This window comes from Panthera uncia (assembly GCF_023721935.1).
Source record: "Panthera uncia isolate 11264 chromosome B2 unlocalized genomic scaffold, Puncia_PCG_1.0 HiC_scaffold_24, whole genome shotgun sequence".
Classification (NCBI taxonomy): domain Eukaryota; kingdom Metazoa; phylum Chordata; class Mammalia; order Carnivora; family Felidae; genus Panthera; species Panthera uncia.
This window is the reverse complement of record NW_026057580.1, coordinates 117,049,975-117,074,836: the sequence shown is the minus strand read 5'-3', so window position 1 is coordinate 117,074,836 and position 24,862 is coordinate 117,049,975. Positions and strand designations below refer to the sequence as shown.

Here is a 24,862-nt window from a genome sequence, read left to right as displayed (position 1 = left end):
GCAGGCCTCACATGCCCACCTCTGAGAGGACACTGTGCCCGGAGAGTGACCAGACCCGGGTCACGTCCCTGCGCACGGTGATGGCTGATCACGGCAGGGACGCTGTCTCCTGGGCTTCTCGGAATTCGTTTCCGTAGAAAGACCGAGGCGGGCTGCTGGGGACAAGACCCGCAGGTGTTTGCTCTACGCGCCCTGTGCAGTGCCAGCCGGTGTGCAGGGAGCAGAGCCCGTGTTCGTGCTGTTTAATACTGACCGTCCAGCCAGGGGACACGGGACAGGGACAAGGAGGACAGCAAGCATTCTCAACCTGGACGGCACACGAGTGTCGCCTGGGAAGCGTTGTAAATACTGAAATGCCCGGACGGTCCCTGCCCTTCCGATTGCTGGGTCTGGGAGTTTGTAAAGCTCCGGATGTTTCTAACAGGCACCGAATGTCGAGAGCCAGAAATGAAAGGTGTCACTGTTAACACTGCCGTTTGCAGGTTGTGTTGGGAGACGGGGCGGTGCAGGTTGGGGTTGGGGTGCGTTACCCAGGAGTGCAGACCTCTCTGGCGGCGGAATCCGAGGCCTTTCTGCGGTCGGCGCCGTGGGAGCGTTCTCCCAGCTCTTTCTTCTGACCCTTGACCCGCAATTACTAGCGAGGGGCGCAAGAGACTAATTTGAAGTTTGGTTTCCTTCTTCGTCTCTTACTTCTCAGCGGGTAGGAGCCAAGGAGCAGAGAACAGAAGGGAAACGGGGAAGGATGAAACAGAATGGACACTGAGCCCCTGTGGCATGGGGCGGACGGAGAAGAGACCAGCCTTGGTTTCTGGTCTCAAGATCCTAAAACGTGTCGCTAAGTAAACTCTTCAGGCAATTTCGGGATTTTACTCCAGCCAAAGAGAGGCTTGGGAAGAGGAGGGGAGGCCCGGATGTGTCTGTTCCTGGGCTTGAACGCCACGACTGAGCAAGTCTGGGTTTTCAGTAGTTCTTTTGGAGTGTGTTCACAGACGAAGGGCCTTCCTGCCCCAGAGCCCGGAATGACTGTCTTCATAGAATGGAGAGCGGACAGGTCACCTCAAAACGTTTGTCCAGGGGTGCCTGGCAGGCTCAGTCAGTTAAGCCTCTGACTCTTGATTTGGCTCAGGTCATGATCTCACATTCGTGAGTTTGAGCCCTGCATCAGGCTCTGTGCTGACAGTGAATCCTGCTTTGGATTCTGCCTCTCCCTCTCTCTCTGCCCCTCCCCTGCTTTTCTCTCTCTCTCTTTTTTAAATTTTATTTTATTTGTTTTTGAGACAGAGAGACAGAGCTCAGTAGGGAAGGAGGACACACACACACACACACACACACACACACACACAGAATCCCAAGCAGGCTCCAGGCTCTGAACTGTCGGCACAGAGCCCGACACGGGGCTCGAACTCATGAACCATGAGATCATGACCTGAGCCGAAGTCGGACACTTTGACTGAGCCACACAGGCGCCTCCCTGCCTCTCTCTCTCTCTCTCTCTCTCTCTTAAAAATAAATAATCATTTCAAACAAAACCAAACGTTTGTCCAGTTCCGTTAGGGGCAACTGTGGTAGTTAAATACGATGCATCTGGAGACGAAACAAGTAACTGGTTTTGTTTCTTTGGTTCTTTTGGTTGAGTTTTGAGGTTGGTAATAGAAGCGTCATCACTTCCTTTGGCTGAAGGGTAAAAGTTTCACAAAAGTGTGTAAGTTCCCCTCTTTCGGTGTGGACTGCAAGGCTTCCTGAGGGCTCGAGAGCGTCTTCACATTATTCAAAGTCATGTGGAGATTAATGTTTCGAAGCAAAAAGCTCCCGGGCGCGGTGAGTGTCCGCGTAACTGTGCTCAGCGGCAGCCCTGCTCCCGTGAGTGACATCCTGTGACTTAAAGGACTCTTTTCTCCACTTTCTGCCTCCACAGGGCAAATGTGACTCCGCCTTGCCTGGGACCAAGTCGGCCGCGTCACTAGAGGTAAGAAATGCTGGCTTGTTTTCTTCCTCCAGGATTCGAGGTTCGTTCTTAGAAGAGGGCGGGGCGGGAGGCTCCCTTTCGGCTTCGTGGCTGGTGGTGAGCCCCCCGGAGTGGGGGAGGGCCGGCCGCGTGCCTGGGGAAGCGGGGACCCCGCACCCCGAAGCTGCCGTCACCTGCCGTCGTGGGTGAGGGGCAGGTGCGCCCTGCGCTGCGCAGTAATGCGTCCTTGCAGCCAGGGTCCGCCTCGTGCGCTCAGCTGGGAGCGTTCTGCTGTCTGCGAAGCCAGCGCGTGTTGTTCTGAACTTGGGGGTCTCCGGGGACACCATGCGTTGTACCTTTGAAAACTCTACTGCGTGCCTTCAAAATAAGCGAGAGTCACGACGGCGAAGGGAGGCCTCGAGGCAGGTCAAGTTGGGGTGGGGGGCTGGCCCCGTGCCGTCTGCCTGCGGGGTCGGTGGCCAGCCAGCTCCAGGAGCCTACGGGCCGCGTGCGGGGCTCGGGCTCTCACCCCGGAGCTTTTCGAGGGATTAGTCCTAAAACGGGCCCCTTTGGGCGAAGGTAGATTTCCCTCAATATTCCAAGCAGCGGTGTGGGTTGAACGGTAACGTTATAAGTAAGAAGTTTTATGAGGTGGGCTGATGGGTGTTTTCTTCTCCTGACTCCCACGATGCCACCAAGCAGGAATGGCCACCCGTTCAGGTGACGTGATGGCGTCTCTGTTTGTCGGGCTAAATATTCACGGCAGGCATGGCAGGTACGGTGGGCCTGTCCCCACAGGTGTCAGACGGGTCATTTGAGACCTGGGTTTTGGGGCGCCTGGGTGGCTCCGTCGGTTAAGTGTCTAGCTCTTGATTTCGGCTCAGGTCGTGAGCTCACAGTTCGTGGGTTCGAGCCCCATGTTGGACTCTGTGCTGTTGGCATGGAGCTTGCTTGGGATTCTCTGTCTCTCTGTCTCTCTCTCAAAGGTAAATAAATAAACATAAAAAAACCCCCAAAACCCTGGGTTTTGCTCAGGTTTAGTTAAAGTATGTGATTACATCAGGCTATATCTGGTTCATGCTAAACAAAATACACATGGGGGCGCCTCAGTGACTCAGTTGTTTGAGCGTCCAGCTTCGGCTCAGGTCATGATCTCGCGGTTTGTGAGTTCGAGCCCCAGATCAGGCTCTCTGCTGTTAGTACAGAGCCTGCTTCAGATCTTCTGTCTCTTTCTCTCTCTGTCCCTCCCCTGCTCATGCTCGCTCGCTCTCTCTCAAAAATAAACATTTAAAAAAGTGGAAACACACAAAATACACACTTAAAAACCCTACTAAGCATCTGGCAGCTCTCTGGGGGCCCTACGTCACCAGTCTTGTTGGGGTAGGGGCTGTCCTGCTTGCTGTGCATCTCAGGAGCAGCACAGAGAAGCGATGGGCGTCTCAGCACCTCCTCCGTGGGTCTGCGAGTCCCGTGGGGCAATACGGAGTCCCGGCCGATCCCTGGAGCCTGTATTCCCGGATGCGAAGAAGCCACTTGTGTGAACGGTCAGTCTTGCATTTGATGGCTGACCTCCATGCGAACAAAGCTTTCCACCGAACCGCACATTGTACCTTTTACATACTCGTGGTACTCCCGTGTCCATCTAATGTTTTATAAATAGCTCAACACTAAGCACTTGGTTGAAGAAAAGTTCCTCTCTGCCATTTTCTTGTGTGAATTAGATCTTCCTCATCAGACACAAAAATGGTGTCCGTAGCATTGAAGGTTGGTGATAACTGATTTAGGGTCCTGTAACATCTCAAGGTGTTCTGGTTACTTTAGTTAAGGGGCTAGACAGGTGCCTGAATACTATTTCGCGTTGCCTCCTAATGTGAGTAAGCTCGGGGGCGAGCGTGTTGTAGTGGGAGGGGCGGCCCTGCTGCGCTTTCCTCATAACCGGTTTTCAGTCTTGCTTATGATCTGATCAAGAAAAAAATGGTTCAGCTCCAACCGGTGGTGGTTGTCAGAGCTCTACTCGGCTTTCTACGGTCGGTGAGGAACCGTGTCTCCTGGGAAGACAAAGTTTCGTCGTTCTGCCTGTCCTCTCCGCCCTCGGACCGGCCCTGGGCAGCAGGAGCGAGGAGTTTCCACGCTGCCTGTGGTCCTCGTCTCTTGGCCGCAGAGATGGATGTAGGCAAGTGGACAAGACTGTGTCTGGTGGGCGTGGGTGTCACTCGTGAATCATCCCCAGTGACCAGTCCCATACGCCTGTTATGGTAAGAGCCATGGTCAGAGGTAGAAGGATTTCCAAGAAGAACCATCTCTGTGGGGACCTTGTTTTCTGACCGTATTTGGGTCGAGGCTCTGGGAGGGCCCCGGAAGCAGTTGCAGAAGCCGGTGGCCAGACTGACCCTGACCCCTCTAGCATTTGGCCATGTTTTCCGAGTCGCCTTGGGTTGATGGGCAGGGGTCCCTTCTTTCTTTTTTTAAACTTTTTATTTGTTTTATTATTTTAGAGAGAGTGAGCAGGGGAGAGGGGCGGAGGGAGAGAGAGAATCTCAAGCGGGCTCCGTGCTTAGCAAGCAGCCACGCGCGGGGCTCGATCCCACAAACCGTGAGGTCCACGACCTGAGCCGACATCAAGAGTCGGACGCCCAGCCGACTGAGCCTCCCGGGCGCCCCGGTAGGAGGCCCCTCTTATGCTCAGAATGAACGCACACGAATCCAACCTCATGCAGCGTCACCTGGGAGCATTCCGGATCTGGAAAAGGCGGTGAGAGCGGTGCGCGAAGCGTTTCCCTTCGTGTCTTTCCCCCCTTCTCCCCGCTTCTCTGCAGGTCTGTGTTCAGCAGACTGGTCACCACGAGAGAGGATTGCAGGGTCTCCTGTCTAAAATCCTGGTGCGTTTTGGCTGCTGGGGCGTAAGCAGGTGCTCGCAGCGCCCTGATGAGAAATGGGATTATTTTACGAGGTGCCTTGTGGAAGCTGCGTGTTCCCGCTAAACCTGCAGGGGCCGTCGGTTCAGCAGCTAACTGAATTTCTTCTCCCTCTTTATGTGTTTGATTTTATAACAAGGAGAGGGGCGCCTGCGTGGCTCGGGCAGCTGACAAGTGATTTGCAGTTTACTAATGCAGCGTAAGAGACGTGGGCGTAACTATGTATCCAAGCAACTCGAAGGGATCTTTCTGTTTGAATTTGTAACTTGTCTTGTGGCTTCCTCCTGTACACTGGCCTCCGTTGTGGCGTCTGGGTGGCTCAGTCGGTTAAGCGTCTGACTTCAGCTCATGCTGTGATCTCGCGGTTGGTGAGTTCGAACTCCGCGTCGGACTCTGTGCTGACAGCTCGGAGCCTGGAGCCTGCTTCGGATTCTGTGTCTCCCTCTGTGTGACCCTGCCCCACTCCTGCTCTGGCTCTGTCTATCAAATATAAATAAATGTAGGGGTGCCTGGGTGGCTCAGTTGGTTGAGCGTCCAACTTTGGCTCAGGTCATGATCTCGTGGTCTATGGGTTCGAGCCCCGCGTCGGGCTCTGTGCTGACAGCTCGGAGCCTGGAGCTGCTTTGGATTTTGTGTCTCCCTCTCTGTCTGCCCCTCCCCTGCTCATGCTCTGTCTCTGTCTCTCTCTCTCCCTCTCTCTCTCTCTCTCACAAAAATAAACATTAAGCAAATTAGAAAAAAGATACTGACCTTCGTGAACCCGGAGAGGTAGGAGGCCCTCTGTGGCAGCAGGTGCTGAGAGCAATGTCACGGCCAAGCCAGGCACACCCAACACGAGCTCCCTGCTTACGGGTCAGCACCGACAACCTGCCGTCGCCCCGGCCACCTTCCCGAGGCGACTGTTCCTTCACCGATAGTGCACTTCACAGACGGGGAAAGGAAGTCAGAAATGACGCGATTTGCTCAGTCCTGCAGCTACAGGGTGCGGCTCGGCCTTTCAGACAAGCGGATGCTCTTTATGTCCTTTTCTACACGCCAGCTCGACACCTCACCCCCTCTGCTCCAGTGTAGGCCAGCCTTCTCTAAATTGTGGTCTTGGGGGAGAAAGAAAAAGCACTATAGGCAATTATGACTGTCTTTTATGATTCCCTGGAGGTTAAATGAGGCTCTCATGTTTTATTAGGGGGCAGCTGATTTAGGACTACCCGCTGACGTGCACCATGCCTGCCCAGGAGCTGTAGATGCACCCTGGGACCCCGCTGTAGCAACATTAGGGGTGTTGGGGCACCCGGGTGGCTCCCTCCGTAGTGCATCTGACTCTTGATTTCCGCTCAGGTCATGATCTCACAGTGTGTGAGTTCGAGCCCCGTGTCGGGCTCTGGGCTGACAGCTCGGAGCCTGGAGCCTGCTTTGGATTCTGTGTCTCCCTCCCTCTCTCTCTCTCTGCCCCTCCTCTGCTCATACTCTGTCTTTCTTTCAAAAATAAATAAATAAACTTAAAAAAAAAAACAAACCAAAAAACACTAGTGTTATTAAAAGCATCAGGGGCGCCTGGGTGACGCAGTCGGTTAAGCGTCGACTTCAGCCAGGTCACGATCTCACGGTCCGTGAGTTCGAGCCCCGCGTCGGGCTCTGGGCTGATGGCTCGGAGCCTGGAGCCTGTTTCCGATTCTGTGTCTCCCTCTCTCTCTGTCCCTCCCCCGTTCATGCTCTGTCTCTCTCTGTCCCAAAAATAAAATAAACGTTGAAAAAAAAATTAAAAAAAAAAAAAAAAAAAGCATCAGAGGTGGGAGCAGCTGGGGGGATGCTGTTGGTGAGCTCCTGGCTGGAGACTCACGTAGGACCCACTGCTTGATGGAGCCCAGCCATGTGGGGGCGGGGGGGGGTCCCGGGGGGGCAGCAGCCCTGGTGGCACTGAGCTGCTCCCACCCGTGGTTCCCTGCTTCAGAAACACGATGTTGGAGTCTACAGATTTTTAAAAAATTTTTTTAAATATTTATTTTTGAGACAGAGACAGAGCATGAGCAGGGGAGGGGCAGAGAGAGAGGGAGACACAGAATCGGAAGCAGGCTCCAGGCTCCAAGCCATCAGCACAGAGCCCGAGGCAGGACTTGAACTCACACACCGTGAGATCATGACCTGAGCCGAAGTTGGACGCTCAACCAACTGAGCCACCCAGGGTCCCCTGTAGTCTGCAGATTTTATGTCCTTCCACTGTCAACACCCACAGTTGCTTCTACGGGTGTTTCCAGCTGAGGAGTCCGCATTCCTTTCTCGAGATGCACAGTGTTCGTGCAACACTGTGATTCTTCTGGATGTTTTTCCTTCTGGGCATTTTCCTTCCTCAGTGCACAGCGACCGTTCTTCACACCACTCCCTGCACCCCCTGTGTCGGCCAGCAGCGTGGCAGTGCCGTGGGGTTCAGAAAGGACCAGACTGGAGGCCCGTGCCTGGCACGTAGTCCCACCCTCTCCCCACTTAGCTACTTGGCAAACGTGACCTTGGTGAGACCGCGTTGCCTGCTGGGCGTCTGCGGACTGGATGCAATTGAAATCGAGATAAATGGTCAGAGCCTTCACGTACTTTGTTTTTCTCTCATACGTGTTTAGGCATCTATGGACGTGCACACATAGTAAGTATTTTATACGTTGATACGGTGAAGATATATTCATTGCTGTTGGTCTCCAGATTCCTTTTGCAAAAATGTTTTTTTATTTTTTTATTTGAGAGAGAGAGTGTGTGTGAGTAGGGGAGAGGCAGAGAGAGAGAGAGAGAGAGAGAGAGAGAGAGAGAATCGCAAGCACGCTACCCTCAGTGAGGAGCCTATCTTGCGACTTGATCCCAAGACCCTGGGATCACGACCTGAGCTGAAATCAAGGGTCAGATGCTCAACCGACTGAGCCGGCCAGGTGCGCCCCACCAGATTCCTTTTACAAGCACTTCCCCTCACGTTAGTAGAAGCCGCCCATTCGTGTTGAATTCCTTTCCATTTTGCAGAGAATCACTGGTGCTTCAGCTCCCGTGCTTGGGGAGCCGGCCCCCACACGGCGGAGTGCTTCCCATCCTGACCCGTGCACCTGCTGGTTGAGCGCTAAACCTCCCGGGTTTAGCTTCCCGGGTTTAGCCTCCTCTCCTTCCCTCTCTGTCCCATTGTGATCCACTGGTGCGTTTCTTGGGCCTAATTGTGCAAACACCCTAGTTCTGTGGCTCAGGGTCAGATGCCCAGTGTGACAGCAACAACTATCCCTTTAAAGCAGCGGCCAATGAACGGCGGGAGCAGTGTTTCAAAATAACGTCTTTGAAAAAGTATTTGGGACGTGAATAAGCCGGGATTGTCATGGAGACTTCCCATGGCATAAAATAGAAGGCAATCTCTTGCCACAGTCTCCATGACAACATTGAGTTCACGTGCTTACATATACCTGCAATTAAATTCCATTAAGAAGGAAAGGGCTGCATCTCAAAGCCACTAGATTTACCACGACTGCTGTTTAGCTGGAGACCAGAGACCCGATCTGTTTTGCTAATGCATTTTCAAAAGCACTGAGCCTTCGATAACTACTTTTTCACCCTTCTGGGAGTTTGAGTTGTTAGGACAACTCAGAATCCTGTCACGAGCCTGGTGATTTTAGGACAGGATCATCCAGACGCTCGATTCCCCATTCTTCCCGCCCTGCGGCTTCTGTGCTCACCCACACTGCCACCAGGTGAAGACAGAGAGTGTCGGAGAGCACGCTGTTTCGAGTGATTCGGGCAAAATGTGTGGTGCAGAAAAGATGACATTTAAAAAAACATTTTCAGAGAGGGAGAGAGAGAGAGAGAGAGAGAGAGCGAGCACACACATGCGAGCGGGGGAGGGGTAGAGGGAGAGACAGAATCCCAAGCAGCCTCCTCACTGTCAGCACACAGCCAGACGCGGGGCTCGAACTCACGAATTGTAGATCACGCCCTGAGCTGAAATCAAGACGCTTGAGCAGCTGAGCCACCCAGGCACCCCCCAGAAAAGACATTTTCGGCTGAGCTCTTTCCATGTTTTCTGTGGTGTGCGGTCCCCTGGGCCCGGGGAAAGGCGGTGACCCTCGTGCCCCCTCACGGTCCGCGGCAGGACCAGGCCGGGCATCTCCACGCGGACAAGCCCGCCGGGAGCTCTGCCGAACTTCTTTCTGATTTTGCCGAGTCGCTTATTGTCTGTCTCTTGGGATTCCTTCTTTTATGGAAGACCAGATAGATCCTCCCTTAGAAGTGGATGCGGAGGCCTTTAATTTTATTCCGCGTGGAAAATAAAGAAAATGTTTGTGGCTCCAGACAAGCCCGCTCTCCTCCGAAGAGCCACGACCCCAGGCAACGCTGATGTCAACTACGCTGCGAACAGCCCCCACGTGACATAAGCTTCCCTCTCAAGGGGCTGCGTGGGTTACAGACAGAGAACATAAACGGTTAATTCTCCTGCGTTTGTGATAACACTGCAACCTTAACGACCCTCCCTCCGCCAGACACAAACTCAGTAGAAAATTCTCAGTTCCCGTCAAGCCTGGATAAGATATTCTTTTGCCAGAGTGAAGGACTGTCGACATAATTGAAGTGTCCAGGCGGGACCACTGGAGCCCGGGTTTTAAGGAACGTGCTTGGTATTGTCCTCCTTCGACTCAGAAGTGCCGTGGAGTAGGGCTTGCAGCTGCCACGTTCTCAAAGCCCCTGCAGAGCCGCCTGCGGGACGGGACTGGGCTGCGGGTCCGTCTGCGGTGTGAGCTGCGTCCTCCGTGGCGGTGGAGGCTGTTCCCAGAATGATGGCTTCTGTCTGTGAAAAGCTGCATATAGACTTTCAGATCCAGAGCTTTCAAAAGGGTGAGATGTGGATTAATTTTAGGGGAAAGGAATGGCACGAGAATGTTTCTTAAGCTCCCGGTGGTTTGAGAATTCAAGACTGAAACGTGCGGAGACTGTCTGGACCCAGGCAAACTAAGAGATAAGAAATTTGTTGTGAACAGGGAGAACACTCGTTTCTGTCACTTCCCCTATGTTAGTATTTTTTGCCAGCTTTCAGTAGCAAAAAGCAATAGATTTTTTAAAAGGGGCATCTTTCTCTACTGACATAATTCAGCCTATGAACAAACCATGCGTTTAAAAGATTTTTTTTTAGGTTTATTTATTTTTGAGAGAGAAAGAGATGGAGACCCAGTGCAAGTGGTGGAAGGGGCTGAGAGAGAGGGAGACACAGAATCCGAAGCAGGCTCCAGGCTCCGAGCTGTCAGCACAGAGCCCGACGTGGGGCTCGAACCCACGAACCGTGAGATCATGACCTGAGCCGAAGTCGGACGCTTAACCGACTGAGCCACCCAGGCGCCCCCACCTAACAAAGTCTTTTTAATAAGAAGTATGATTAATACAAATTCTGCCTTAGAATGCCCCTCGGAATGGCTAACCTGGTAATTAGTCTTTCCAAAGCTTTCTACGTGTCTTCTGAGGTGTGTGTGTGTGTGTGTGTGTGTGTGTGTGTGCGCGCGCGCGCGCGCGCACACGTGCACCCTTGCAAACAGGACATTTACCTGGATAAATGTGTGCTAATCGGTTCTGCCTCCTGGGGGAAAGAACATACGGTATTTGTGGTCTGGAGACCGCAGAATGCATGGAAAGGGGTTTGGTTACAACAAAACGGACAGTCATACAACTACTTTCATTTGGAAAAGACGTATCCTTCAAGATTGTGGTGTAAGGAAGGGACGGGCCGGCCACTGCTGTCCTGTGCCGCCACCTGTCATGTGTCCCGCCCTGAATCAGGGCAGGTTCTGTCCATTTTGTCTTCAGTTTCCTCTTTGTCTTTGATGCCTTCTTCCCAGGCCCTACATTTTTATAGCAGTGCATTTCCACAGCCACTTCCGTGACGGTGACTTCTATTGTATCTGTCACCTAGAAGCTGATGGTCGGCTGGCACCTTTTCCATACTGCGGCTTTAGGCCTTCAGAGGAGGGGCCCATTTAGGTACCTACAGGAAGCTTTAGAAACTCCCAGAAGTCTCACCCAGTGTCCTCACAGGTCTGACCCTGACCTCACTCCGTGCACACAGGTTGCATGCTCAGCCGTGGCCAAGACCAGGGTCGCGGGGAGGGACAGCCAGAAAGGGCTGCCTGTTCTCGGGAGGTGAGGGTGCTCCGTTTTCCCCAGGAGGGCAAAGCAGACTTTGTTGTTGCCCAGGCAGGCTGTACTCCAAGGTAGCCTGCAGTAGTGTGTACTTGAAGACAGAAAGTCGGCGCACACGTGTGTGCACAAGTGCCAGCACGTGCAAGTGCGTGCACACGCAAGTGTCAGTACGTGTGTGCACATGCACAAGTGTTGATGTGTGTGCACGTGTGCAAGCACAAATGTCCATGTGTGACAAGTGGCAGTGTGCACGTGTGTGCACATGTGCACACACAAGTGTCGATGTGCTTGTGTATACACACACACGCACAAGTGTTGATGTGTGTGTACATGTGTACGCATAAGCGTTGATATGGATGTGTGCATGTGCACACGCCCAAGTGTTGGCGTGTGCATGTGTGTGCAAGGACAACCATCGATGTGGGTGTGTGCATGCACAAGTGTCCGTGTGCGTGCATGTGTGCAAGCGTCGACGTGTGTGCCACGTGCACATACACAAGTGTCAATTGTGTGCGTACATGTGCACGCACAAGTGCCATTGTGTGAGTGTGTATGCGTGTACACGCACAAGTGTTGATGTGCTTGCATATACACGCACACGCACAAGTGTTGATGTGTGTGTACATGTGCACGCATAAGTGTTGATGTGGATGTGTGCATGTGCACACACACGTGTTGGCGTGTGCAAGGACAACCATCGATGTGGGTGTGTGCATACGTGTGTGCATGCACAAGGGTCCGTGTGCGTGCATGTGTGCAAGCGTCGACGTGTGTGTGCCACGTGCACATACACAAGTGTCAATTGCGTGCGTACATGTGCACGCACCAGTGCCGATGTGTGAGTGTGTATGCGTGTACACGCACAAGTGTTGCTGTGTGTGCACGTGTGCAAGCACAAGCATCGAGGTGTGTGTGCAGAAGCGTCTGTGCATGCGGGTGCACGCGTGCACGCACAGGTGTCGGCGTGCATGTGTGTGGGTGCGCGCGGTGGAGGCGTTCCTCAAGGGACTCAGACCGCGGACAGGGCGGTCCTTGCCTCGTCGATGTCCGTTTGTTCACCGAGTGCCACCTGAGACATAAGCGAGCGTGTTTCCCGCCCTCCTCCCGAGTCCCCTCCTGGTGTGAGGGCGCTCCGGCCTTGGCAGGAGGGCTGGGGGAGGGGTCTCCGGCCGACCCCTGCCGGGAGTCCGACAGCCTGGAACAGCCGACTCGTTGCTCGTGAAGCACGTGGTGTTGACGGCTGGCAGGACTCAGCGGAGCGGGCTCGCGCGCCTGGGCTCGGAGACATGGACGGCCTCCAGGCGCTGCTTCTCCGCTCTCTCCTGTCGCCTGGGAGCCCGCCAGGTTCAGGTTTATCTCCGCCAGAGCCTCGCGCCTCACGGCCCGCCCGCCGCAGCGCTTGGGCGGAGGACGTGGGTGCTCCCGCCCCCCGCTGGGGCCTGTGCCGCTGGCGGGCAGGGGCGAGGCGGAGGCCGGAGCCTGCAGGGGGGGCTGGAGGGATGGCTGGGTCGCCCTGCGGGACCGGTCCCCCGGGCTTGGGGCAGAGAGGACGATGATCAGGCTGCCGCACAGGAAACTGCAGAAACTGTTTCTCAGGAAGGTAAGTGGGCGGGGGGACCTCGCCCTCGGCTGGGAATCCCGGGGGAGGTCGCCACGGTTTTAATTTGCTGCCGGGAAATCACTGCTGTCCTAGATGTTGGGCAGCGAGCCCCAAGCTCCAAGCTGTTCCGTGGGGCAGAGTGAGATTCCGCGCCTCGCGCCGCGCGCCGCGCCGGTGTCGCAGGTCACGGGGGACACCGAGAGCAGGTCGGCAGCTCCATTCGGACTGTTGCCGTTTTCACTTGCCTGGCTTTCGAGGGGGTGTTAGAGCCCGAACGGATGCACTGTTGGCGTCCCCGGATGTATTTTCACCATCACAGAGGCTGCGTCGCTCAGTCGTCCTGCGATGTCAGAAGCAAAGGAACGGAACGTGTCGAAGTTGACCTTTACTGAAACCCTTGCTGAAAAGGCAAAGTCGTAGGAGAGAATCGGATTTAGCAGTTTGCCTTTAAATTCTTTTTTTTTCGTTTTTAAAAAACAGCTCTACTGTTGTAAAACTCACGTAACATAAAATTTGACCATTTAAATCGTTTTCCGGCATCCCGTGCGGTGGCATTATGCGCGTTCGCTTTGCAGTGCAGCCGTCATCACTATGTGTCCAGAGCACTCGCGCCTTCCCAAGCTGAGACTCGGCCCGTGACACACGCCCTCCCCACTTCTCCCGCCCCCCGCGTCCCCGCTTGTAGGTGAGATAACTCTAATACGTACAGTCCTGTGCGCTGTGTCAGGTTACAAAAAGCCGGCTCAGGCAGACTGACTGTAGGCTGTCTGTTGGATTTGTTAGGGAAGTTACTTTGAATTGTTATCTCTTTTTTAAAAATGTTTATTGAGTTTTGGGAAAGAGAGAACGTGAGTGAGGGAGGGGCAGAGAGAGAGGGAGACAGAGAATCCCAAGCCGGCTCCACGCTGTCTGTGCAGAGCCCAAAGTGAGGCTCGAACCCACAAACCTTGAGACAGCACAGAGCCCCACGCGGGGCTTGAACCTGGGAACCGCGAGATCGTGACCTGAGCTGAAGTCAGATGCTTAACTGACGGGGCCACCCAGGTGCCCGTATTGAATCTCTTTAAAAAAAAATTTTTTTTTAACGTTTATTTATTTTTGAGACAGAGAGAGACAGGGCATGAACGGGGGAGGGTCAGAGAGAGAGGGAGACACAGAATCTGAAACAGGCTCCAGGCTCTGAGCGGTCAGCACAGAGCCCGACGCGGGGCTCGAACTCACATGCCGCGAGATCATGACCTGAGCCGAAGTCGGACGCCTAGCCGACTGAGCCACCCAGGCGCCCCTCTCTTTTAAAAGAGAATTATGAGCTACAGGTTTGTTTGTTCGTTTTTTTAAATCACCAGCACACCAACATAAGTATGGGATTTGTGAGTCTCAATACTTTTTGAAGAAAATCTGTTTTCTTTAACTTCGTATAGCTTTTTTTACGTTGGACAAAATGTGTCTGTGCTTGCTATATGTAGATTTGGGGTTAATAAGTTTACTTGTAGATCTTTATACATGGAAATATTTTTTAAAGATAAATTTATGTTTCACTTGACAACCACTCCTAAAATACTGTTTTTAGTAATTTTATAAGGTGAGCGAAAGCTGTTTCCTTCTGCTTTGGCGGTTAAGAAAACTGAGGTGTTAAGCTCGCAAGGGGCGTGCTCACGCTGTAGGAACATATGGACAGACCTAAAGGTAGAATTTGTGCCCCTGGGGGGGCGCCTGAGTGGCTCAGGCAGTTAAGCGCCAGACTCCTGATTTCGGCTCAGGTCATGATCTCGCGGTTCGTGAGATCGAGCCCCGTGTTGGACTCTGCCCGGACAGAGCGGAGCCTGCTTGGGATCCTCTCTCTCCCTCTCTTGCTGTCCCTCCCGGACTGGTGCTGTCTCTGTCTTTCTCAAGATAAATAAATAAACTTAAAAAACTGTTTCCAAACATAAGATTAAAAAATAAGTAAGTGCGTGAGGTGAAGGACTTAAGGTAGAAAAATGAATCTGAAGTGAGGCGTGAGGTTGGTCCCCTAATTGAAGTCACGAGGGACAGCGTGCTTGCAGATGGCACGCCGTGGCCTTGATTCTGAGATTGCTGGTTCCTCGAGCAGCAGAACACATGGGGTCTGAGCCACAAGAAACAAACAAAAAGCCTAAAACCGGTTGTTCAGGTGAACACGTCTTTTTGTCCCTGAGCCCAGAGAGAGACATCCCCCCCTGCCCCCACCCAGGCCTTCCTAGCAAGCCCACCGTGTGAAAAGCAGTGAACGGTATCCCCAACAGTGGCCTTCTGTTAAGTACAGGGCGTTTCTCAGTGATGTTTTCGGTGACGCCCCGAGTCGTAGGCTGGGGGGTAAGACCACCGTACAAAGCGGAAGTCAGCCCTGTGCGGTCTGGGCGAACCGCTCTCTGAAGGTCTGATTTCACGCAGGGACACGGGAAGCCACCTGGAAGTACGCGTGGATGCGTCTCTGTAACTTTGGGGACGGATCGGTACATTTTGTTAGAATCCAGTGGCCCCGAGTTTGGGGTCCTTGGCAAGTACAGGAATGCGCATTTTTCGGTGCTGCAGGTGATGAGGAGGGGCTCATACCATTTGGGCACCGGAAAGGGTCTTAGAAACCACACCGCCCACGACTCCATTTTCTAGACAAGGAGACTGAGGGTCCGAGAAGTTGAAATGCGCCAGGTCACCCAGAGAGGGAGGGGCAGAGCTGGGGCCCTTCTGAGCTCTTCCCTTTATACCGCGATGGGCACACATGTCAGGGGTCAGCACCGCCTCCAGAGAACCGCGAAGGTGACCCCTACCCGCCTCTCTTAACCATTCTTCATCTTCACAGTGTCTTCATTTGACACTTTGACCTGTGGGGGGGCTCACCCTGGGGGGGCTGCTCCTCCCAGGGTGAGCCGGTTTCTGGAGACAGTGAACAACTCACTCGGAGAGCACCTTTCATGGGGAAGCAACCCATCCAGAGCCACGCCCAACCCTGCCCTGTGGGGCTCTCGTGCTCTGGGCCACTGGCCCCCCACCCGGTCACCCCAGGGCAGGTCCTGACAGCTAGCCCCCCACCCTGTCACCCCAGGGCAGGTCCTGACAGCTAGCCCCCCACCCGGTCACCCCAGGGCAGGTCCTGGCAACTAGCCCCCCACCCTGTCACCCCAGGGCAGGTCCTGACAGCTAGCCCCCCACCCTGTCACCCCAGGGCAGGTCCTGACAGCTAGCCCCCCACCCTGTCACCCCAGGGCCGACTGAGCCACCCTGGGGGCCAAAGACAAGCGTTTTTAAAAGCAGTTCACATGGAGGGTTATTTAAAAGGCCATTAATGCAAGACATTTACTACGTGGTTATGAAAACGTGGTTGCTGGAAAATAATGACCCACGTCAAGGAAAGAGGAGGAGAGAGGGTTGCAGAAAGTATAATTCACTAATCGTTTGCCCATTTATTGATTCTCTTCCCATTTTATCAATGAAAAATTCTGTTCGAAGGAAATTGATGATAGTGAAGCCTCACAGAAATTGAGCAGCGGGTTAAAAATGCAAGCAGCTGGAATCTGAGGAAAGAACACACACGTAGTTCTTCGGATGGCCCGGCCTGGTGTCCCTGTGCGACTCCTAAGGACATCCTGTGGCTCTTAAAACCCCCTGACCTTCTCGGATCTGTGAAGGCACAGACCTGTCCTTCATTTCTCTGCTTCTAGTAAAATATTCACCCCCAGCGGCACACGTTTGTTTCTGGTGATGGTGCGTGTGATTAGTGACGTATTTTAAGAATGGGCAGAAACTGTTGGATCCAGTTTCTGTCGTGAAGGTTGTGAATGTAAAGAAAATACTGAGACGGCATCCAGTTAATATTCAAGGCTGCTTACGTGGGACAGTACAGCGGCGATTTTAAGTGTGTTATTGGGTCTTTACGGAGATTGGTTTTCTGGGGTTGTGACTGAAATTTTCTTTGCAAGAGGCTTATTTGGAAGGGAAGCCAGGAAAGTATGGCTGCATCTCTCTGTTCTACCCAAGGATGACGGTTCATCTGTTCTATAAATACCTGTGGAGCGTCTGCTCCAGGCTGGGTCCTGGGGGTGCAGCTGTGAACCAGGTAGATGGGCCTGCCCTCTCCGGCTCACGGTCCGGCAGGACAGCCAGCCCTCTGCCCTTGGTGACCCACGGGCTGCAACAGGGACAGCACGGCCCCGGGGAGAGGAGCTTGTAACAACGCCACCTACAAGGGAAATGGCACCTGTGTCTGCCTTCTGTGGTGACCTCACCCACAGCACGAGCTGCTCACGGTGAACAGGCTGCCCCCCGCCTCCCCTCCCCCCCCCCGACGTGTCACAGGAGGTAGGTACAGTCAGGGCTGAAGGTGTCGGGCTCCCAGCAGAATGCATAAGACTCGCTGCAAGGGCTGGGGACAGGGCCGTGGTGACCACGTAGGTAAAACCTCGCCAGGAGCGTCCAACCTCCTGGTCCAGGTTTCACCAGGAGATGAGCCACCGCGAACACAAAACCGTGGGGTGGTGGCAGCAGGGAGACCTAGCAGGTGAGCAGGGATATAGGAGCTGGTACAGCAGGATTCAAACCCGTGTCACGCTGTGACACGTAACTGCTCCGTAGGCTGTCTCTGCCTGAGAAGGCCAGGAGCGCCCAAGGCAGGGATCCCCAAGACCTAGAACCTTCCTCGAAAGGAATCATTCTGTGGGAACCTCCTCACGAGCACGGACCGAGTACGGACCGATCATCCTCGAGTTGACTTTAAGTAACAGCCCCTCAAGACCGTTCGCCAGTGTGGTCTTTTGAAGGGACCGGCTCCTTACGGTTTTACTATCTAATGCATAGTGTAAACCCTCTTTCTCTCTCAAGATTTCTTTCAGTTTATTCTAAATTATCCCTCGAAACTAACACGTGTCCCCAGTTCTAGAATCTGAAGCTTTGTAACGAGTCCGCGCTCTGGATTTCCTCACAACCGCCGTGGGCTGAGCTCAGGCTTCTCTCGAGCCCGTCCTTTCTGTGTGACGTTCCCACCAGGTTAGCCTGGCCTCGCGGCCCCTTCTGGAGGATGAGGCCGGAATGAATTACACTTATTAGACACAGGTATTTAAAATAATAGACACTGGTTTTACATAATTTCGCATAAGTACACGCGAGCCGTGGATGCATTTTTAGAGCAAGATTTTTTAAAATATCAAACTGAGGTATACAGAGTAAGCCCCCTTTTGATCAGACAGGAAGTGATAAATCAGTCTTCACGGATCCAGCCTGGTTAGGCCTCTCTGTGCTTCAGGATCTTTTTCTCACGGGAAGACTGGCTTCTGCTTTTCAGGATTTTCTTTGCCCCACAGCCTTTGACTGTGAACAGTCAGGAAGAATATTCTGTTTGTTCTGTGGGTTTCCAGGAGTCTGTGCATCTTTTTGGCTTTGCGTCAGATCCCCGATTGCCTAAGCGTTAGAATCCGCTGGTGATGCAAAGTCCAATCCAACTGGCTTGAACCAAAAAAAAAACAAGAAAAGGAAATTTGTGGGGCTCGCAAACTGGAAACTCGAGAACACCGTGATTGTGAGCTCAGACACACACGCTTCCGTCCAGGCTCCTTCCCGGGCCCTGAGTGGTGGCCCCAATCCTGTTTCGGGTCACCACACACCCAGTCCGGCAGGAGAGAGGGTCCTTGCCCCCACCTGCCCTGTCGTCTGTCTGTGTCCCCGGGGGCGGGTTGGGGTGGATGGATTCTCCCTGTAGACAGGCACGTGTCAGGCAGGCCTGTACCGTCTGCAGCCCCCCCACCCCCACCCTGCTGAGGGTTCCAGCAGCTGCTCAGCCGTTTCTGGGGCAGGACAGACTGCCCCCCGAACCTGCAGAAATCCTCCCTGTGACCAGCGTGTGGATGCGGGAGGGGGGGTGCGGGGTCCCCGTGCGGTTCCCGTCCCTGGAATTCATCGCGTGCCTTGGCCTGCCAGGCCCTCCCGAATCACCAGAAGGTGCCGGTCTTCCCACACCCCCTGGAGAACAAACAGGCAGCTTGAAGTCACATCTGTCGGGTTTCCAGGAAACAGCACGGGGCTAGCAAACCCCGCTGAGTGGCAGAAATAATGCTGTGATGTGTCGTCTCTCTGCTGTGGCCTCACTGACCTGGAAAGGCTGCCGGGCCCGGTGGCTACAGGGGCACAGGTGAAAGGGGTGTGCCCTGTGACTTGCTGGGCTGTGGGGCACAGGGCAGGGCCGCCCTCACCGAAGGACGTGTCACACGGGGAGTGCGGCCGGCTGGGGCTTCACCTCCTTTTAGGCAAATGGAGTCTGTCCCTTGCAGAGCTGGGCCTTTCTCTGTGTGATCGTGTGCCACACGGCGGGAGGGCGACCTCAGCCCTCGGGAAGGTCCCTCCGCTTCCAAGGGGACAGCTTGGGTTTATGGAATTTCCAGCTTCGGGTGCTTTTTGCACCGAGTCACAACCCAAGTCACAGGGCGGCTGGACACGGGCCACATCGCCCTGCTTCCTGAGGGCCAGGGGTCAGGCTCTCCCGGCAAGGCGCTGGTGGGCGACGCTGTTCTTTATGCCCGAGGGACGCACCCGGTGGCTGTCCTCGGGCACTGACTGGCCAGGTCTCTGGGGAGATGACCGTGTGCTCCTGGGGACAACGGCGGGACGGAGAAGAGAGGCAGCAGGAGGACATGCCGGGGGGGTAGGGCCCTGGTGAAGCAGAAGGAAGGCGCTGGGTGTCTGGGGAAGAGGAAGGAAGGGCCTGTGTGGGGCTCGGGCAGGGGGTCGCGGGTGTGTGTGTGTGTGTGCGCGCGTGTGCGCACGTGGGGGAGGGGGACATGGGGCCTCGGAGTCCACGATGAGGGCTCGGTGAGTCCCAGGCCGCATTAACCTGCCAGGAAACAGGCTGCAGAGGAGTCGGGGCAGGCAGGCGGCCGGCTGGAGGCCTGTGTGCCCAGCGCACAGATGTCACAGGAGCCTGGGAAAGTCGGGGTAGGTGGAACCAGCATCCGTAGGGCAAGAGAGCCGGGGAGGGGATGCCCTGTGCCCCAGCACCTCTGATGGCGCCGGGCGGGTCCCCCTGCTCTGCCCCAGCCCCCCGTGCTGCTTTCGACTGCACCTGCACCTCTTCCCCCCGCCTGTTCCTTCCACGAACGTTCCACCTGCCCCAGCTGCCTTTACCTGCACAGGTAGCAGGTGGGAGGCCAGAGCTGCCGGGAGCACAGAGCGGGAGGAGGCTCGCGGCAGGTCGGGCAGCAGCTGGGAGTCCGCAGGCACCAGCCGCATGGCCGGGTGCTTTGTCCGTCACCTTCTCGGGCAGAGGTCCCTGCCCCCTGGTGTCATGCATGCAAGGGGCCTGGCACTTTCTGGCAGAAATGCTGTGGGAATGTAAGCCATCGTTAGCCTTTTCTGTGCTTGGGACGGGGCCAGTACCAAGGGCGTAGGGGTGACACAGCGGGAAAGCTTGAAGGCCAGCCGGGCTCGCTCGCGGGACCGGAGGCCTTACTGCTGAGGCTTCCTTCACGGGGCATCACTGTCCACGTAGCTTTTCATCTGCGTCTGCGTTAGGTCAGGGCTCCTGCCCTGCCCACCCGGGCCTCGCTCTCCCCTGGACGGAAAGCCGTGTGTCCGGTTCCCTGCCTGTCTCTAAGGACAGTTCCCGCGCCGATGAGCGTCCACAGGTCACGGCAGCCCCCGACGTTTCATCCGCCTCTGCCTTTTCCCATCGGCCACACTCCGGAGGTCCCTGCGTCAGGCACCGGGGCTCCCTCTTGCTTGGGGGGCGGGCTGTCTTCAAGGTCGCCCCGCGGAGGCAGGGCTGTTCCGCCCTTGGCGCGATCACTTGTGCTTGAAGCAAAGGATCCCGGCGAGGTGGGACCCTAAGCTCAGAGGCAGCGCGAGCTCGCCCCAGGGTGTGCCCGCTGGCACGTCTCCGTGCACAGGTATGTCACTTCGAGAGATGGTTTGCTGAGTGTAAGCGCGCCCAGGGTCCCGGGGACGGGTGTCAGCAGGAGCTGTTGTAGGGCGTCCTCAGCGGGCGCAGGCATGAACCCGACGGCCCCCGACCTCGTGGGACTGCGGTGGAGTGCTCAGAACGGCCCTGGATCAGGCAGCGTCCCGGCTGTGGGTACCCCAGACCTAAACGGGGCTTGGGCTCGGAGGGCCAGTTTGCGTGTGGTCGCACAAACGGCAGGTCCCCGAACTCTGAGGAGAGCCCCCGCCCAGACCGAGGACCCTCGTGTCCTGCGGCCACCCCTCCTGCCGTCCCGCTCATGTTCGGAGCTATGTGTGCTCGGAGATCACTGGGCTCCTTGCCAGAACGACCATCTACAGAAAGTTGTAGGGCCAGAGTCAGCAGGGCAGGAAGAGGGAGCACCAATGGCCACGGCATGGACACTCTAGAGGCCGAGGCAGACCGCCAGCTGTGGCTCGAGGGGCTCAGGGCTGGCGGGAATGCGCCGTGCCAGGTTGAGTTCTGCACCTCCCGGGCAGTCCCGGCGGTGCCTTCAACGTGCCCTTTGACCTGGCGGCTGTCTTCAAATTAGTTTCTCTTTCCTGAGCCACGGGCTGTCGGAAGACGAGGGATAACTCCGCGACTGAAACAGCGACACGCGGCAGTGTTTCTGGCTGGTCTGAAGTCGCCTGGGCGTGGGCTACAGGCTGTGGGGCTGCGGCGGACACAGTGTCACCCCCAGAGCTGCAGACGTGTGTCCCATGTTCCTGCTGGGGTGCTGCCCTTGTCCCCCCTACTCTCTGAACGAACGCTGGGTAGAACCAGCGTTTGGATCCAGTCCTCGTGTCCCCAAAATTCACATGTCCGAGTCCAACCCCCAGGACCTCAAAGAGTGACTGTATTTGGAGACAGGTTTTTACTTTTTACTCTTTAAAAAAAATTTTTTTTTAATGTTTGTTTATTTTTGAGGGGGGAGGAGAGGCAGAGAGAGAGACACACAGAATCCGAAGCAGGATCCAGGCTCTGAGCTGTCGGCATAGGACCCGACGTGGGGCTCGAACTCACAGACTGTGAGATCATGACCTGAGCCGAAGCCGGAGGCTCAACCGACTGAGCCACCCAGGTTCCCCAATTTTTTACTCTTTTAAGTTTATTTATTTATTTTGAAGAGAGCAAGGGAGTGCCTACAAGCAGGGGAGGGGCAGAGAGAGAAGGAGAGAGAGAATCCCAAGCAGGCTCTGCACTGTCAGGACAGAGCCTGATGTGGGGTTCAATCCCGGGAACTGTGAGATCACGACTGAAGCTGAAATCAAGAGTCGGACCCTTAATCGACTGAGCTACTCAGGTGCCTCTGGAGACAGGGCCTTTAAAAAGGGGATTAGATGGGGGGGCGCCTGGGTGGCTCAGTGGGTTGAGCGTCCGACTTCGGCTCAGGCCGTGATCTCACAGTTCATGGATTTGAGCCTCACGTCAGTCTCGTGCTGACAGCTCGGAGCCTGGAGCCTGCTTCGGAATCTGTGTCTCCCTCTCTCTCTGCCTTTCCCCTCCTTGTGCTCTGTCTCTCTCTCTCTCTCTCTCTCTCAAAAATAAATAAACGTTAAAAAAAACTTTAAATAGGGGATTAGATGAAAATGATGTCCTTAGGGTGGGCCTTAACCCTCTATAACTGGGGTCCCTGTAAGAAGAGGAGACCAGGACACAGACAAGCACCAAGAGACCACCATGTGGGGGCATAGGAGAAGCCAAAGCGGAGGCCTTGGAAGGGGGCGGCCCCGCGGACGCCGGACCTGAGACGTGGCCGCCAGAACCGCGGGAGAACGACGTCTGTCAGTAGCTGTCTCGTCCGCAGCATTTGTTACGCAGCCCTGGCTGACAGCCGGGGAGGGGCACTCAGGAGGAAGACAGCGAACCAGTGCCCTTCCCGGCATGCCCGGCCGGAGATTTGGGAGCAGCTGCCTCCACGTCTCCTGGAGCTGCCGTACAGGTTCCTGTCACCGGCTGAATCTGGTGACAGCTTCCTTATCCTTCTGAAACTTGGGGACAGAGCACGGCCAGTGGGGACGCGCAGAATGAATAAAGAGCTGCCTCCCAGGTGTTGCGGCCTCACCCCGAGGACACATAGCCGTGTCTGAGCCGCTCTGGGCTTTGCTTCTCCTCACTGGGTTCTGTCGTCCCCCTGGCACGCACCTGCCTGCCCTCGGGCCCTCTGCCCGTGACCACAGTGGGGACGGCCCGGCACTGTTGATTCTCCGGCTTGTCGCCATAGAGGCCGCGCTTTGGGAGAATGAAAGTGCCCCCCGGGATCCCAGTTACGCCAGGGCCCTCCCCCAGTCTGCACGCTCCTCTCCCAGGCCCGTGGCTGTGCTCTAGCTACGGTGGCCGGGCCTCCGTGCGCCCACATTGGTGGCCACCATGGCCCACGACCAGCCGGCGGTGAGGCAGGCCAGGGGGTGCCCGTGCGCTGAGACCCTGGCCTCCCTGGTGGAGGGTGAGGGTCCCTGCTGCCGGCCTCAGGAAGTCACCGCGTCTGCAGGGTGGGGCGTCCTCAGAGACTTGACCAGGAGAGTGCAGGTTGGTGGACCCCGTTTGGCGAGTGTTTTGCGGGCAGAGCGGCTTCCTGGAGGTAGGATCGTGGGAGCACTGTGTGGAAGTCCGGGTGCCCCCGGGACGAACAGGCACGTGGGTGTGCGACCGCCCTGAGGTCTCTGTGTCCCGGTGCCGACACTGAGGGTGGGGGCGACGACGCCTTCTGCGTCTGGTGGCACCAGCCGCTGGGGCAAGAAGGAAAATACTCACACTCGAATGTCTCGCCAAACCTCCCCTTTTGCCACTCTCCTTGAGGAGGGCCCTGAAGGGAGGCGGGGCTGTGCGCTGACCGGGGGCCCAAGTCCTGCCTGATGTAGGCTGGTTTGTCGCTTGGGTCACGTGGGTGGGAAAGGTAGCGGGGAGAAGGAAGGGAAGCCCCCGCAGCATCCATGTGCAGAGGACAGCACACACGTTGGCCGTGTGAACAGAACTGCGCACTCCTGTGTATGTCCCGGTGTAATCGGGGCTCCCCGGGGGGCAGGGGAGGCTAACGAGCTCCCTGCAGAGTAAGCAGCTGAGTTGTTATAGCAGCGCAGCACCCCCCCCCCCCCCCCCCCCCCCCCCCCCCCCGTTCTCGCGGCCCCCCCCCCCCCCCCCCCCCGCCCCCCGGATGTTCAGCTATGTGCGGAGTCGCACGTCTGCCCTACTTTATATCGCACACTCGTGGAGAAGGGTGACGTGGCCGAGCAGCCGGGGTCCGGAATACGCTGGGATTCAGGCGTGTTCGCTGTGCCGGCCAGGCACCCGGGGCCTGTTGTCTGTCCAGGGCGCTGTCCGGCAGCACGTCCTCCCCCCTCGGCCACGGAGTCCTCCTCGCCTGAGACCCCGTGGAGTTCGCTTGCACGGGCCACCTCCCTCGTGGCCGTGGCCGCGTCCTCGCAGGGAGAGCACAAACCACGAGGCTTCCCGGGTGAACCCTCAGCCCCATCACAGGAGTGCGTCGCTAGAGAAACATGCAGACGTACAGCAGTGGCAGTGGAATGGATCTTTCTCGTCCCCTTTTTATAATTGCTTTTGGGGAAATAGATGAGCTTTTTTCATGCCGGTTCTTTAGCTCCGCATAAACACCTTGGGAAGCGCTCTGGCTGTCTTCTGGGCGGATGGTGTGGCCTCATTCCCGTGCTTTCGGGCTGACCGACTCCTGCTTCATTCTGGAACTATCTCATCGTGTTGGGGCCCGCGTGTGTGTCCGGCCCCTCGGTGTGACATCCCCTGGGGCTTGTGCAGCAGTCGACATGATCGTGACAAAGCCCCCTCCACACGGAGCTTACGTTTTCTCACAGTTAGATAAGCCCTGTGAGTGCTGAGAACGTGTATGTGTGGGGCGGGGATAAGTGCCGCGGCAGGAAGGGACCAGAGCGCCGGGAAGGGGGGTGAAGGGGGCAACGCTTCCCCATCAGGTGCTGCTGGCCCGCGCCCTCCCCCGCGAGCACCCGCAGACCCCAGGGTCGGTCAGGGCGGGTTGGGTTCGCCTGATCCTTGTGGGCACACTCGGGGCGTGTGTGAGCGGTTCACTAGTCACCAGCACGTTATTAGTAAGCCGAGGATTCTAATCACCCTCGTTGGATTCCGTGGTGCTAGTTGGGGGCTAACTTCTCCGCCCGAGTGCAGCTTATAATTACGTGTTTTCCGTTTCCGGTTGGAAAGAATTAAATTTAGGAAAGTGCGAGAGAGGATCTGACGTTCAACGTGCAACATTCAGACACAGCCCTCGCGTGTGCACCGTGTCACAGCACCATCGGCACATCGGCTTCAGGTCGCGTTGAAACCGAGCGGCG

General features: G+C 55.9%; 1 protein-coding gene and 1 long non-coding RNA gene across 3 annotated transcripts in view; both read left to right on the top strand.

Annotated features, from left to right (window-relative positions):
• RPS6KA2 (ribosomal protein S6 kinase A2) overlaps positions 1 to 24,862 on the top strand; it is a 344,268-nt gene that overhangs the window by 52,694 nt on the left and 266,712 nt on the right. The window contains exons 1-2 of one of the 2 annotated variants that reach the window (XM_049654581.1): positions 1,704 to 1,818; positions 1,916 to 1,966. In XM_049654581.1, the coding sequence (XP_049510538.1) occupies positions 1,777 to 1,818; positions 1,916 to 1,966 (93 nt within the window). In that variant the 5' untranslated portion in view covers positions 1,704 to 1,776. Of the gene's footprint in view, positions 1 to 1,703; positions 1,819 to 1,915; positions 1,967 to 24,862 lie in introns of those variants that run through there. The other variant, XM_049654582.1, reaches the window with a different exon arrangement.
• LOC125939054 (uncharacterized) lies at positions 6,788 to 22,064 on the top strand. Its single transcript, XR_007462921.1, has 2 exons — positions 6,788 to 17,046; positions 17,374 to 22,064. It is a non-coding gene; the product is annotated as an uncharacterized LOC125939054 (long non-coding RNA).